This window comes from Lactuca serriola, chromosome 1 (assembly GCF_051521515.1).
Source record: "Lactuca serriola cultivar US96UC23 chromosome 1, Lser_US96UC23_V15, whole genome shotgun sequence".
NCBI classification, from domain to species: Eukaryota; Viridiplantae; Streptophyta; class Magnoliopsida; order Asterales; family Asteraceae; genus Lactuca; species Lactuca serriola.
In genome coordinates, this window is record NC_136408.1 from 46,387,643 (window position 1) to 46,400,717 (window position 13,075).

Sequence of the window (13,075 nt, forward strand, 5' to 3'; positions counted from 1 at the left end):
GAGCATGACTTAGAAATACGTGGTGCCACTGTTACTGCTCCGAAGCATCCACGTACTGAAAGAACTGTTCCTGTTCCTTCTTTTCTACCAGCTCAATCCGTTCAGACTGAACCTGGTAATCAAGTTCAAACTCAAAGTGTCTCTCGTGGACGCGGTAGATCACAATCTTTTTCTATGCAATCGCCTTCATGTCGTATTTGTGGAAGGAATCACCCGGGCCAATGCAAAATAGACAAGGAATCCATTGTCTGTTATGGATGCGGAGAAAAGGGTCATATAAAGCCAGCTTGCCCAAGAAAGGATGTTACTTGCTATGCATGTGGTATTACTGGCCACAAGAAGCGTTTTTGCCCTACTCTTACTAGTCAGATGAAGGGAAGTCAAGCTTCTGTTCAACAACCGGCGAGAAGCCAAGTCCCTGTTCAACAATCAAAGGGTACTCCAACTAAAAAGGAGGAGGTGCCAAAAGCTAGGGGTCGTGCATTCCAGATTACCTCAGAGGAGGCATGTGAGGAGCCGAATGTTGTGACGGGTACATTTCTTGTCAACTCTAGACCTGCTCACATCTTATTTGATTCTGGTGCTTCAGATTCTTTTGTGTCTTATGAATTTGCACATGCCTTTCAAATTTCTTGTTTTGTACTCGCGCAACCATTTCACGTAGATACTGCGGGAAGTATATCATTACTTGCTGATAAAGTCTATAGGGATTGTGTTATAGAAATTGAAGGCTATACTTTTCTCGCTAACCTGATCCCTATCTCCTTGCCCAACTTTGATATTATTCTCGGCATGGATTGGTTATCAAAGAACCACGCATAACTCTTGTGCTATGAAAAGATAGTACGTATTCCTATTGAAGGGGAGAATCCTATCTATGTCTACGGTGAACAAAGACTCTTAAAAATAATCTCTTTCCTTAAAACTCGTAAATTCATATCGAAAGGGTGTTCTATCTATATGGCCTACACAGTTGATGTCTCAAAAGAGGAGAAGAAAACTATAAATGATGTTCTCGTCGTTAACGAATATCCTGATATTTTCCCCGATGACTTGCCTGGCCTTCCTCCGGATAGGCAAGTAGAATTCCGAATTGACCTTGTGCCTGGTGCTGCTCCAATTGCAAAGACTCCTTATCGTCTTGCGCCAGCTGAGATGAAAGAAATGATGATCCAACTGCAAGAACTACTTGACAAGGGTTTCATTCGACCGAGTACCTCCCCTTGGGGTGCTCCGGTACTGTTTGTTAAGAAGAAAGATGGATCGATGCGGATGTGCATTGATTATCGTGAGTTGAAAATGGTGACTATCAAGAACAAGTACCCGCTACCTCGCATCGACGATTTGTTCGATCAACTTCAGGGTGTTAGCTATTTCTCAAAAATTGATTTAAGATCTGGCTATCATCAGTTGAAAGTTCACGAGCAGGATGTACCGAAGACTGCTTTTCGTACTCGATATGGGCATTATGAATTCCTTGTTATGCCGTTTGGTTTAACAAACACTCCGGCTGTATTCATGGATATGATGAATCGGGTATCCCGCCCAATGCTCGATAAATCAGTCATTGTATTCATTGATGATATTCTAATCTATTCCAAGTCTGAAGCTGATCATGCCATTCATATTCGTGCGGTATTGGAACTTCTTCGAAAGGAGAAACTATATGCTAAATTCTCGAAATGTGAATTTTGGCTTCGCCAAGTTCAATTTCTCGGCCATGTTATTTCTAGTGATGGTGTATCCGTAGATCCTATCAAAATCGAAGCCATTCAAAATTGGGAAGTGCCCCGTAATGCTTCCGAAATTCGTAGTTTCTTAGGTCTCGCGGGATATTACCGGAGATTCATTAAAGACTTTTCTCGTATAGCCGTACCTCTCACGAGTCTTACACGGAAAGAAGTGAAGTTAGAATGGGGTGAAACCCAAGAAAGAGCTTTCTCAACTCTAAAAGATCTTCTGACTCATGCTCCAATCTTATCACTCCCAGAAGGTGATGATGACTTCTCCGTATATAGCGATGCTTCAAGATTGGGACTCGGTTGTGTGTTGATGCAACGTGGCAAAGTGATAGCCTATGCCTCAAGACAACTGAAAGATTATGAAAATAATTATCCCACTCATGATGTCGAACTCGCTGCAGTGGTATTTGCCCTAAAACTTTGGAGGCATTATCTTTTTGGTACAAAGTGTCAATTATTTACCGACCACAAAAGTCTCAAGTGCATATTCAGTCAGCAAACTTTGAATATGAGACAACAACAAGCCATGGAGCTGATCAAAGATTATGATTGTGAAATCCTATATCATCCTGGAAAAGCTAACGTGGTTGCTGATGCACTTAGCAGAAAAGTTTATCGCAATAGTATGTGTTATGCCATTACTCATACTACAGTAAAATTCACTATTTTAGATGAATTAGAGAAATGGCAAGAAGAGGCCCTAAAGCCAGAAAATGTGAAGAAAGAAGGGATGATACATTATAATGATGCTCTACTTGATGATCCGCGAGGATTAAAAGTATTCAAGAATCGGCTGTGGATTCCAAAGATTGGTGGATTGAGACAGAAGATTTTAGATGAAGCCCATAAATCTAAACTGTCAATCCATCCTGGTACAAGTAAAATGTACTATGATGTAAGAGCTGATTATTGGTGGCCTGGATTAAAGAGAGACATTGGAAGATATGTACAGGAATGCTTAGTATGCTTACAAGTCAAAGCAGAGCACCAAAAGCCTTATGGAACCCAGAAAGTCTTAGTGTTCCTATATGGAAATGGGAGGAATTGTCCATGGATTTCATTACCAAATTGCCAAAGACTGCTAGACAGCATGATAGCATTTGGGTAATTGTCGACCGTCTGACTAAAAGCGCTCATTTTCTTGCCATGCGTGAAACGGATCCAATGGAGAAATACGCACAAGTATACTTGGATGAAATTGTGGCAAGACATGGTGTGCCACTAAAGATCATTTCCGATCGTGATAGTCGCTTCACTTCTCACTTTTGGGCGAGTATGCAACGTGAATTAGGATCTCGAGTTGCTCTCAGCACAGCTTATCATCCCCAGACAGATGGTCAAACAGAGAGAACAATCCAAACAGTAGAAGATATGCTTCGTGCTTGTGTCTTGGAGTTCGGTGGTAACTGGGATAAATACTTATCTCTTGTCGAATTCTCGTATAATAATAGTTACCACGCTTCAATCAAAGTGCCACCATATGAAGCATTATATGGTCGCAAGTGTCATACTCCATTATATTGGCGAGACATAGGACAGAAGATCCTTGGAGGCCCTGAAATGATTCAAGACACCACCGACAAAATTCAAATCGTACGAGAAAGAATGAAAGCGACCCAGGATCGACAGAAGTCCTATACAGAAAAGAGAAGACGACCCATAGAATTCCAAGTGGGTGATTTCGTGATGCTGAAGGTATCTCCATGGAAAGGCCTTATGAGATTTGGGAAGAAAGGAAAGTTAAGTCCTAGATTTGTTGGTCCTTTCAAAATCATCCAGAGAATTGGAAAGCAAGCATACCGCTTAGAATTGCCTGAAGATTTGGCAGGTATTCATGATGTGTTTCATGTGAGCTATCTGCGCAAATGCTTGGGCATCAATGATGAGACAGTTCCATTATCCGAAGTGAAATTGGATAATAAATTAAGATATGTAGAAGAGCCGGAAAAGATCGTGAATGAAAGAACAACTAATCTACGTAATAAAGAAGTGGAGTTGGTGCTTGTCAAGTGGAAACACCATCGAGGCCCAAATTATACTTGGGAAAATAAGAATGAGATAAGAGCAAAATATCCCCATTTATTTTAATCGATGTAATTTCGGGGACGAAATCCTCAAAATGAGGAGGTATTTGTAACATACACGTTTTGAAATCGTGTTTTAAGTAAATAATATTATGAAATATTAAGTGAATTTGAATGTTGAGTTCTAACAGATAGTTTTTACTAGAATTGAAGTAAAACTATGCTTAGAATCATTCAGAAAGTATTGGAAGTCTTATGAGATTCCAATTAAAAGCCAAATAGTGAAATATAGCGAAAATATAAAATTTGGAATAAGTAAAATTTTATTATTGAAAGTTGTAGATAATCTCATTAGAAACATTTGAGCGTAAACCTCATCGAAATCTGAGTTATAACGAAGAAGTTATGACCAAACGAAGATCCGTGATAAATCCGGAAAATACTTTGTCGCATAAAAATTTAGTTTTCGATAAACTAATTTTTAGCCTTAGTAATCTAAATGAAAGTTGTAGAACTCGTGAAAATAATCAACTTTCATATAAAGACCGTTTGAATCTGACTTCGTATGAAGAAGTTATGATTTTTTGAAGTTTTAGCTTAGCAGTAGACAACTAAAAACTCGAATTTTAGATCGAGTGATTTTTAGCTGACACAACCTAAACGAGAATTGAAGGTCTCGTCATTAGTAGTGCAACGGTAAAAAGTCTGACGAAAACGGACGTCAGATGAAGAAGTTATGAATTTTTAACGGATTTTCCTGTCCCGGTCTGTTAAAAATAATAATATAAAATTAAACTCAAAATTAGCCGACGAAGTTTAAACGAAAGTCGTAGAGCATAATTTTAGCTTCGCGTGCATATAAAGAACGTCAAAAACGGAGCTCGTATGCAAAGCTATGGATTTTAAAAGATTTGGCACATTTTTCGAGAAAATTCGCATGAATAGTACTGCCACGTCACCCTCTTATGCGAGGCTTCCACGTGTCGGACACGTGTTCGCTGCTGATTGGACCGCAGCCTTGCGTGTTGCCTTCTGATTGGACCAAGTCCGAGGTCCACTAAGCTCATAACACCTTCGCAGAGACACCCCCGGATCACCCTCGCACCCTCGTGCCCCCTCCCATTGGACCGAAGTTAGGTCCAAACCGAAGCTGTCAGCTGACCGAACCGAGCCTCGCCCTGCTGCCACCTGGTCCGAACCTCGCAGACGCGTGCCCCCTTCCCCTCGCTTCGTATCCGAGGCTCGCACCTATATAAAGGGTGCGAGACCTCCCGGGTAAATGTTAGAAATTTGCCCCTTTTCACCCCTAAAGTTATATTTCTTCTATTTCCACTTTCCCTGGAGCCCCGGTACTTATTCCAAAGCCCGAAACACGCCCGGAGACTCCCGAGAAGCCCGAAAAATTTATTTTTTCGGTTTCGAAGCTCTACCTTCGCAGAGCCCGGTTTTCAACGACGAAAGTGATATTTAGAGCCGAAGTGCTGCCCAAATTAATATTTTAGCCCCCGGTTATTTCACGGTGAGTTTAATATATAGGAACAATTGTATGTTATGTGCTATATGTGCTACGTGCTTTTCAATGTTATTATTCCGGGTTATTTTCCCGGGTTATTTTTAATTGCTATTTTTAATAGCAAAGAAATACCTTTGACCATGTGATCAGTGAAAGGACTTAGATTCACGTTGGTACTGGTATGTAGCCTCTGGCCATGTAGAACATGTCTCCGTAAGAGAATGAATTCTATTCTATGGTATTGGCAGAAGGTTAGATAGAGCTTTAAGCCTGAAATCTACCAAAATGTTAATCCAAAGTTGTATATCTTCTGTGCCGTTTGGGCCAAAGCTTTATTGATGTATGTCAAGCATGGAAATTGTTATGTCTCATTGATTGTATATCTTTAATTCAAATCAATGATTGATATGTAATGTTTGTCACATGATTCACATATGCCCTTGTTGTTCCTTGTTCCTCTTTGCTTCTGTCATATTGAAGTATATATATAGCATAACGTTATATTGTATCTATTATTGAACTCACTAAGCCTCACCGCTTACCCTCTCAATGTTTAACAAATTTGCAGGAGATAAGCATCCAGTATAGTTATATACTGGTAGAAGATTTTTGAATAGTTTGAAACTATTGTATTTTGCACTCCCATATGTATAAAACTAAAGAATCCTGCGAAGTTATGTAATATATAACACTTTAAAATAGTCGGTTTGTATCCAGTACTTTGTAACCTCTTTATCAATGTAAAATATTGTTTTTATGAATATGCAAGTAGCATGTTTTGGAGTAACTATATTGTCGTGTATGAAAGTTTGGGTCTTTCATAAATTCGAAATTTAGGGTATTTCATACCACCTTGCATAAAGCTAACTATCATATCACACAACATAAGATGGGCCGGCCTTGGTGCCTTAGACCCATTGGTATGGTGAGAAGACTCACCTGCAACTGTCGGCTGAAGAAATTAGATCACGCTGCTCCAACCACCGACACGAACCCCTCCACTGGTCAACACCAAATAACTGAACTCAATAAATACCAATAATTACCAAAATACCCCTAGAAGTCAACTGGTCAACTCTTGGTCAAAGTCGAAGTCCTTAGTCAAAGTCAAAATTCCTGACTGACTCTACTCGCCGAGTCAACCCGCTGACTCGTCAAGTCCAAGAATCTTCGAGTCCCATCCTGCTCAACTCACCGAGTTGTTCCTCGACTCTCCGATTCACGACTTAACCAGAAAAGGTTAGGGTTCCATGACCAGACTCGCTGAGTCCAAGGCAATCTTCAACAGACTCGCCGAGTTGTTCTTCCAACTCGCCGAGTTCATGCACATATCCATACAACTCATCGAGTACACTCATGTGACTCGCCGAGTATCTCCAGTTCTTAATCCATTTAGAGGCTTTTCAAGCCATGCAGGGGCTCCAATCCATATATCTACCCTTCTACAAGTTATCCCTCACGTAAAGTTGCAAACTTTACGTGATACCAAGGAGATATAAGCCCAAAACACACTAGGGCTTGGGTTTTAGACAAAGGGGTTTTACCAACAACCCAAGAACTGAAGCTTTATGACATTCTAAGCCATCACGAGTCTATATCTGGAGCAGCAACCCCAGATCTAACTCCCAAATCCGAGATAGGTCTCAAAACAAGCTAAGGGACTCCCAAAATAACCACCAAGGATAAACCAAAAAGGAAATAGCTTAAGATAAGGCTCCTTACCTCAGAGATGTGCCCAAAACTGATGTAGATCACACATCTATACAAGCCCTTGATGCTAACTTCCAATTTCCCAAGCTCCTTCCACCAATTTCCTCTTGTAATCCCCCAATCTCCTCAACAATGAAGCCTCACACGAATTTTGGGGTTTCTGGAACTCAAAGGGAAGGTAAAGAGGTTGAAGGAGGAACATAACATTCTTTATATAGGGCACAACCCCGGGATTAGGGTTTTTCTCTCTTCAGCACCAACTCGTCGAGTCCAACTACCGACTCGACGAGTTGGTCACTTAACTCGCAACCAAAATCCCGCTCCAACTCGGCGAGTCGGTATACCTACTCGTCGAGTCCTCTTCTTTATTTACACTTTACCCCCTAAACTCTTGATTCTGACTTGGGATGTTACATTTCCTTTCTTGGCCTTTCTGATTTCGGGTGTTACAATCCAAAGTGTAGATCTGACCTCCTAGGGTTGATATAACACGTAAAGTCACGAACTTTACGTCCATGCATGGGTCTTCAAGCTCAAAAGGTCCAAAAATAAAGTTTACAAGATGCATGGGGTTCTTATGGCAATGAAGTTGGCAACTTTATGCCATGAGAACCCTCTAAGGTTCAAGATCTGAAGTCATCACTCTACTATACACTCTACACCCGAAAATGACTTAGAAATACCCCAAAAAGACAAGATTCAAGCTCTAAAGAAGATCTAACAAATGGGAAGTCAAGGTTGAAGCTTTTTACCTCAAACAAGTGGGAAATGCAACCAAGACTCTGGGTCTACTGCCTTCTTCTTGAACCTCCAAGTCTTTCCTTCCTTCTCCAAGCTTCAAATCACAAAAAATGGCACCAAAATAGCTCAAGAACACTCATAACTGATTAGGGTTTCGAGAATGGGGTCTGAGGGTGATGGAGGTTGGAGTGGAGGCCACTTAATGTGTTTAAATAGGGTGCAAACCCTCAAATTTAGGGTTTCATCCAAACAGTTCTACTTGTCGAGTCGGGGCTTCCGAGTCGGCGGGTAGACTCTTCCACCTGCGTCCCAAAACTCACATCTACTCGACAAGTTGGGCCTCCAACTCGTCGAGTCCCAGAGTAAAATACAAAAACTTAAATTAAAATATGTACCGGGAACTGGGCATTACATTATGTAAGATTGAACGTATTCAAGTTATCAAACAACATATTTTCTTTGTCATTCTCACAAAATAGCACTGTCTACACGTCCGCACAATAGATGTCAATCCACATTTGAACCTAGTTTTTTTTTTCTCTCTCTCTCTTTATATATATATATATATATATATATATATATATATATATATATATATATATATATATATATATATATATATCATCCTACTATTTCATAAAATCTATGTATTTATTTAAATTGCTACTTTATAATACATAAATTTTATTATTTTTTATATTATAGATAAAAATATCTCATTTCTTAATATTGTTTTCCACATGATTATTGTTTTTAGTTATTGTACTTACATTAGACCATCATAAGTTCCTCATGAAGATTGATTGATGCATGATGAATCATCACCTTTTATGATAATATATATTTGTATCCATATAGATCTAAAATCTTCAAAATAATACAAAAAAATATAAAAAAAAATTAAATCACTAAGTAAATTGTTCACTGTTATCATATCTTTTCATGCATTTTAACTTTCAAGAATATATATATATATATATATATATATATATATATATATATATATATATATATATATATATATATATATATATATATATATAACTTGTTTGAATATGTTTGGCAGACTAGTTGTTAGCTTATAAGCTATCTTACCAAAAATCAAGTTTGGTAAAAATTACCTGATAAGCTAAATGAAAGATGTAAATTGATATAAAATAACAGTTGAAAAAATATATTTTCTATAATTATTTAAGGGTATATTCAGAAATTTTTAAAAAGACTCCTAAAAAACAAGTTTAAATAGTTTTTTAAAAAACTAACTTATCAACTTTGTAACTTGTAAAAATGTCAATTTAAAAAAACCCAAAAAATAAGTTAATTTATACTATGGCTCGCCAAACACAACTATATGGATTTGACCTATATGGTAAATCTTCCATCAACTGGTAGCCTCAAGTTGAATCGGCACTACTTTTCCCTTTTTCTTATAATTTTCATAACTAACAAATATTAAATACGATAAACAATACCAATACAAACATTAACATGATCTACAATTTATAAAGTTATATGAGTAACACTGAAGTCAATCTACACTTTAGTTTTTTTTATCTATTTAACTAAAAGCATCTACACTTTAATGTTTTAGCTTTCTATATCGAGTTTTTTTTTTTCTTCAGCGTTCTAATTATATTATATATTTTTAACGTATTATATATATGAAAATAAATAAAGTTGAAGGATTTATAATAATTACTTTTTAAGTCCTCAAACATCAATCTATCACGCCAAATGGTTCCCGCTGGTTTTCATCAACTGTGACTTTTATTTCGAAAAGGATGGTGTAGCCCTTTATATTCATCCATCATTCATTATCCTTCCCATTTCCCCCCATGTTCTCTTCCATGTATTCTCTGTGGCTGCATCCTCTCTTTTTCATTCGGAAAATCATCTCGCTACAATCGTTGGATGGCGTCGTCAACCGTTTTCTGGTGACCTTCGCCGATGCCATTTTATCCGTTTACTTCCGCTACTGCGGCCTATCCCTATCCACCGTCCGCATCCACAACAACCAAACCACGATGTACATTTGGGCAGCCAACCAATGCAACAGCAACAAGCCGAACCTTGTGCTCGTCCATGGATTTGGGGGAAATTCCAAATGGCAGTTCATATTGCAAGTAACTCAGCTGACACGCGATTTCAACGTCTACATACCGGATCTCGTATTCTTCGGTGATTCCTACTCTAGTATACCGGATCGTAGCGTTAGGTTTCAGGCGAAGTGTGTGTGCGATGGGTTGAAGAAGATGGGAGTGGCAAAGTTTTCCGTGTATGCCATCAGTTATGGGGGATTTGTTGGGTACCGGATGGCGGAGGAGCATGAGGAAATGGTGGAGAAATTGGTGATTGTTAGTAGTGGGATTGTGTGTAAGCAGGATCGGAAATTGGAGCATGTGAAAAACATAGGGCGGAGCGTGGTGGATTTGTTGGTGCCTAAGACACCGGAGGATTTACGGGTATTGTGCCAGATGACGATTCAAAAGTACGACGTCGGTAGGTGGATTCCGGATTTCTTTCTTTGGGGGTTTATTGCTGTAAGTGTTAATCAAACTCATCCAAATATACATAGGTTTCCTATACTTTTGATTAGTATAGTAGGATCATTCATTCGCTATATATGAAGTTCATGATCGATTCTTTTGCAGTTTGAATGTTGCATGAAGGAAAAAGAAGAACTGGTACTTGATTTGCTTAACGAGAAGCCCGATATTGTTTATCCAGTCCTGACACAGGTTTGGACCACATGAATTCGTTGAGTAGTATTGAATATGACTTCTTTTTTCTTCTTTTTATATATTTCTCAAACAATCAAATATAACTACAAATATTACTATTAAATTAATATCACATTTATTTAGAACCTTGGAAAAACTTACAACAATATAGCCCATATATAATATGTATATTTTTACATTGGATTATTTTGATATCTGATGTAGAGTTGTAGACCAGTTTTTTAATACTAAATCGTCAAGATCAGATCGATGCTTAAGTATTTGAAAAGATAAACAATTATATAACATAATTTGAATATTATATTATTTCGATTTACTCTTTGTTTTATTTCGAGTGAAGGAAACGCTTCTAATATGGGGTGATAAAGATGCGGTCTTCCCTCTTGATTGGGGACATCAGCTTCATAGGTATGTTTTTTTTTTCTTTTTTTAATAATTACTTATTTGGATTGATTAGGGTTATTTAATTAAACACAAATAAAATTATTAAATTTGTCATTTTAACTCAAAATTTTGAAAACAAAAAATACAGTCATTCATGTATATGTGTATTTAAAACAGGCATTTGGGTGGAAAATCGAAGATAGAGATAATTAAGAATGTAGGGCATGCAATAAATTTTGAAGCTCCTCACTCGTTGAATCAATTCATTACATCCTTTGTATCGGCCTCGGGTTAATTGAATTCCTTAATGAATATAATCATTCTTAAGATTTATTTTTCAAACAAAAATGTATTAATATCTGTTTTTACATAGTGTTTCGACACATTATTTTTGATGCTTGTATATCTACATTTAGTCATTTGTGGTTTGAACCATCACTATCATATTATGATTTTACGACTTCAATGGTGGTTGTTTTGTTTCAATGTAATTAGTGTTGTCTATGGCCAAATGTAAGTCGATGAGTAAAAGTAAACAAAAGAAAGGGGTGAGAGATGTCTAGAAAATTAATTGATCAGAGTCAATGACAGGAAAAAGAAAATCATCGCTAGTTGGTAACGCTAGTTTTTAACAAAATGTAACGTTTAAAAATATAATAAAATAAGACCACTTTAAGTTATATACGATATATAATAGAGATTTTGACAGAAAAAAATACCATCTTTTTTGTTGAGATTTTGTTTTTACCACTTTTATAATTTATCAAAATAAAGCATATTATAGACGTTCAAAATATATAATCTTATTGTTATTGCAGCCCAACAATGTTTCGCATATTTATTTGAATGGCCCCTTGTGATGATTTTTTTTTTTTTTGCGTTTAAAGGGTACGAACTTGTTTTTACCAATTACTTTCGTAGATTTACCTATTTTTGAAGGTTACACTGTCTTTATCAACTGCCAACTAAGCGGGTGAGTCAACAATGACTCAGTGGTGAGTCGACTCATCGTTGTCACGTAAGCCAAGAGTCTAAGTACAAAACCGAACTTCATCTTCTTCATCAGAGAGAAAAGCAAGAATACCCAAACCTTTGGTTCCTTTGTGTACTTCATTAGAGAAAAAAGAAAGGCACAAAATCAAGAACCCCCCAAAACACCTGACTAACACAACCTTCATACCCATTAATCCAAACCCAACACCAAAATCCCCAAAGACCCCTGCTTCCCCCTTACCCCTTACTTGGTATCCTGATTACAACTTCAATTCATCACCAGAAAACCACTTGATACACTAACCATCGTTACCAACCCTTTCTATATAACCACTTAATACATAACCATCATCACAAATCATTGTTTGTGCTAAAAATAAAAGAAACAAACAGAAAGAGAACACCAAATACATGGAGACGATTCAAGGAGAAAAGGGAGGGGCTCTGCGATTCAGCTCAACATGATCGGATTCTGAGTCATGTTATGGAAAGAAAGGGGCAACCATGCTCTTGAGCACCAGAGCGTCAAAAACTTCCACCGACAACACCCTCGAGAGTTCCGACGACCTGAGCTTCTTCCATGTCTAATTGAAGGTTGACATGAGGTTTGTGACCCAATCTAGGGTTAGAGCATTACCAGACGACCATGTAATGGGGATCTTGTTAGGGTGCAAAGTCATGCTTGGATGTAATGTTTTAGGCTTTCCTCTTTGTATTTGTAAATGGGTTAAGTCTTTTCCTATAAATAGTAAGTGAGTGACTCCCATTATGTAAGGAACCATTTGGAGTGTTAGACTAGAGAGAGAAATTGTATACAAACCCATGTGTATAATCTTTCTAGATCTAATAAGAGCTTACAAAGAATTATTTACTCCTTGTGTTCTTGAATTTGTATGATGAATCACTAGATCTTTCTAATTCCGCACATGCCATCAGAAACAACACCACCACAATTGGTATTAGAGCGGGTGTTCTTGATTTTCATCAAGAATTGATCCTTGATGGCTATTTTGATTTGGTGATTCTTATTGTTCATTGATCTTCGTGTTTAGAGAGTGTTTTTGTGTTCTAGAAGTCGAATTTTTCTTTGATTTGATCCATAATTTGACTTACTCTCTCTAGAATACTTGTTTGTATCACTTTATCTCTCTAGAAAACCCATTCAAAATCACTTTCTCTCTCTAGAATTCTTCAAGTTTTTGTGATCATGGTGGGTTTGCCATATGA

General features: G+C 37.6%; 1 protein-coding gene across 1 annotated transcript; it reads left to right on the forward strand.

Moving 5' to 3' along the window:
- Positions 1 to 9,449: 9,449 nt before the first annotated feature.
- Positions 9,450 to 11,321, forward strand: LOC145086798 (uncharacterized). Its single transcript, XM_079024640.1, has 4 exons — positions 9,450 to 10,270; positions 10,382 to 10,468; positions 10,812 to 10,879; positions 11,033 to 11,321. The coding sequence occupies exons 1-4, from the start codon at positions 9,566 to 9,568 to the stop codon at positions 11,148 to 11,150; spliced, it is 978 nt and encodes a 325-aa protein (XP_078880766.1). The 5' UTR covers positions 9,450 to 9,565; the 3' UTR covers positions 11,151 to 11,321.
- The last annotated feature ends 1,754 nt before the right edge of the window (positions 11,322 to 13,075 follow it).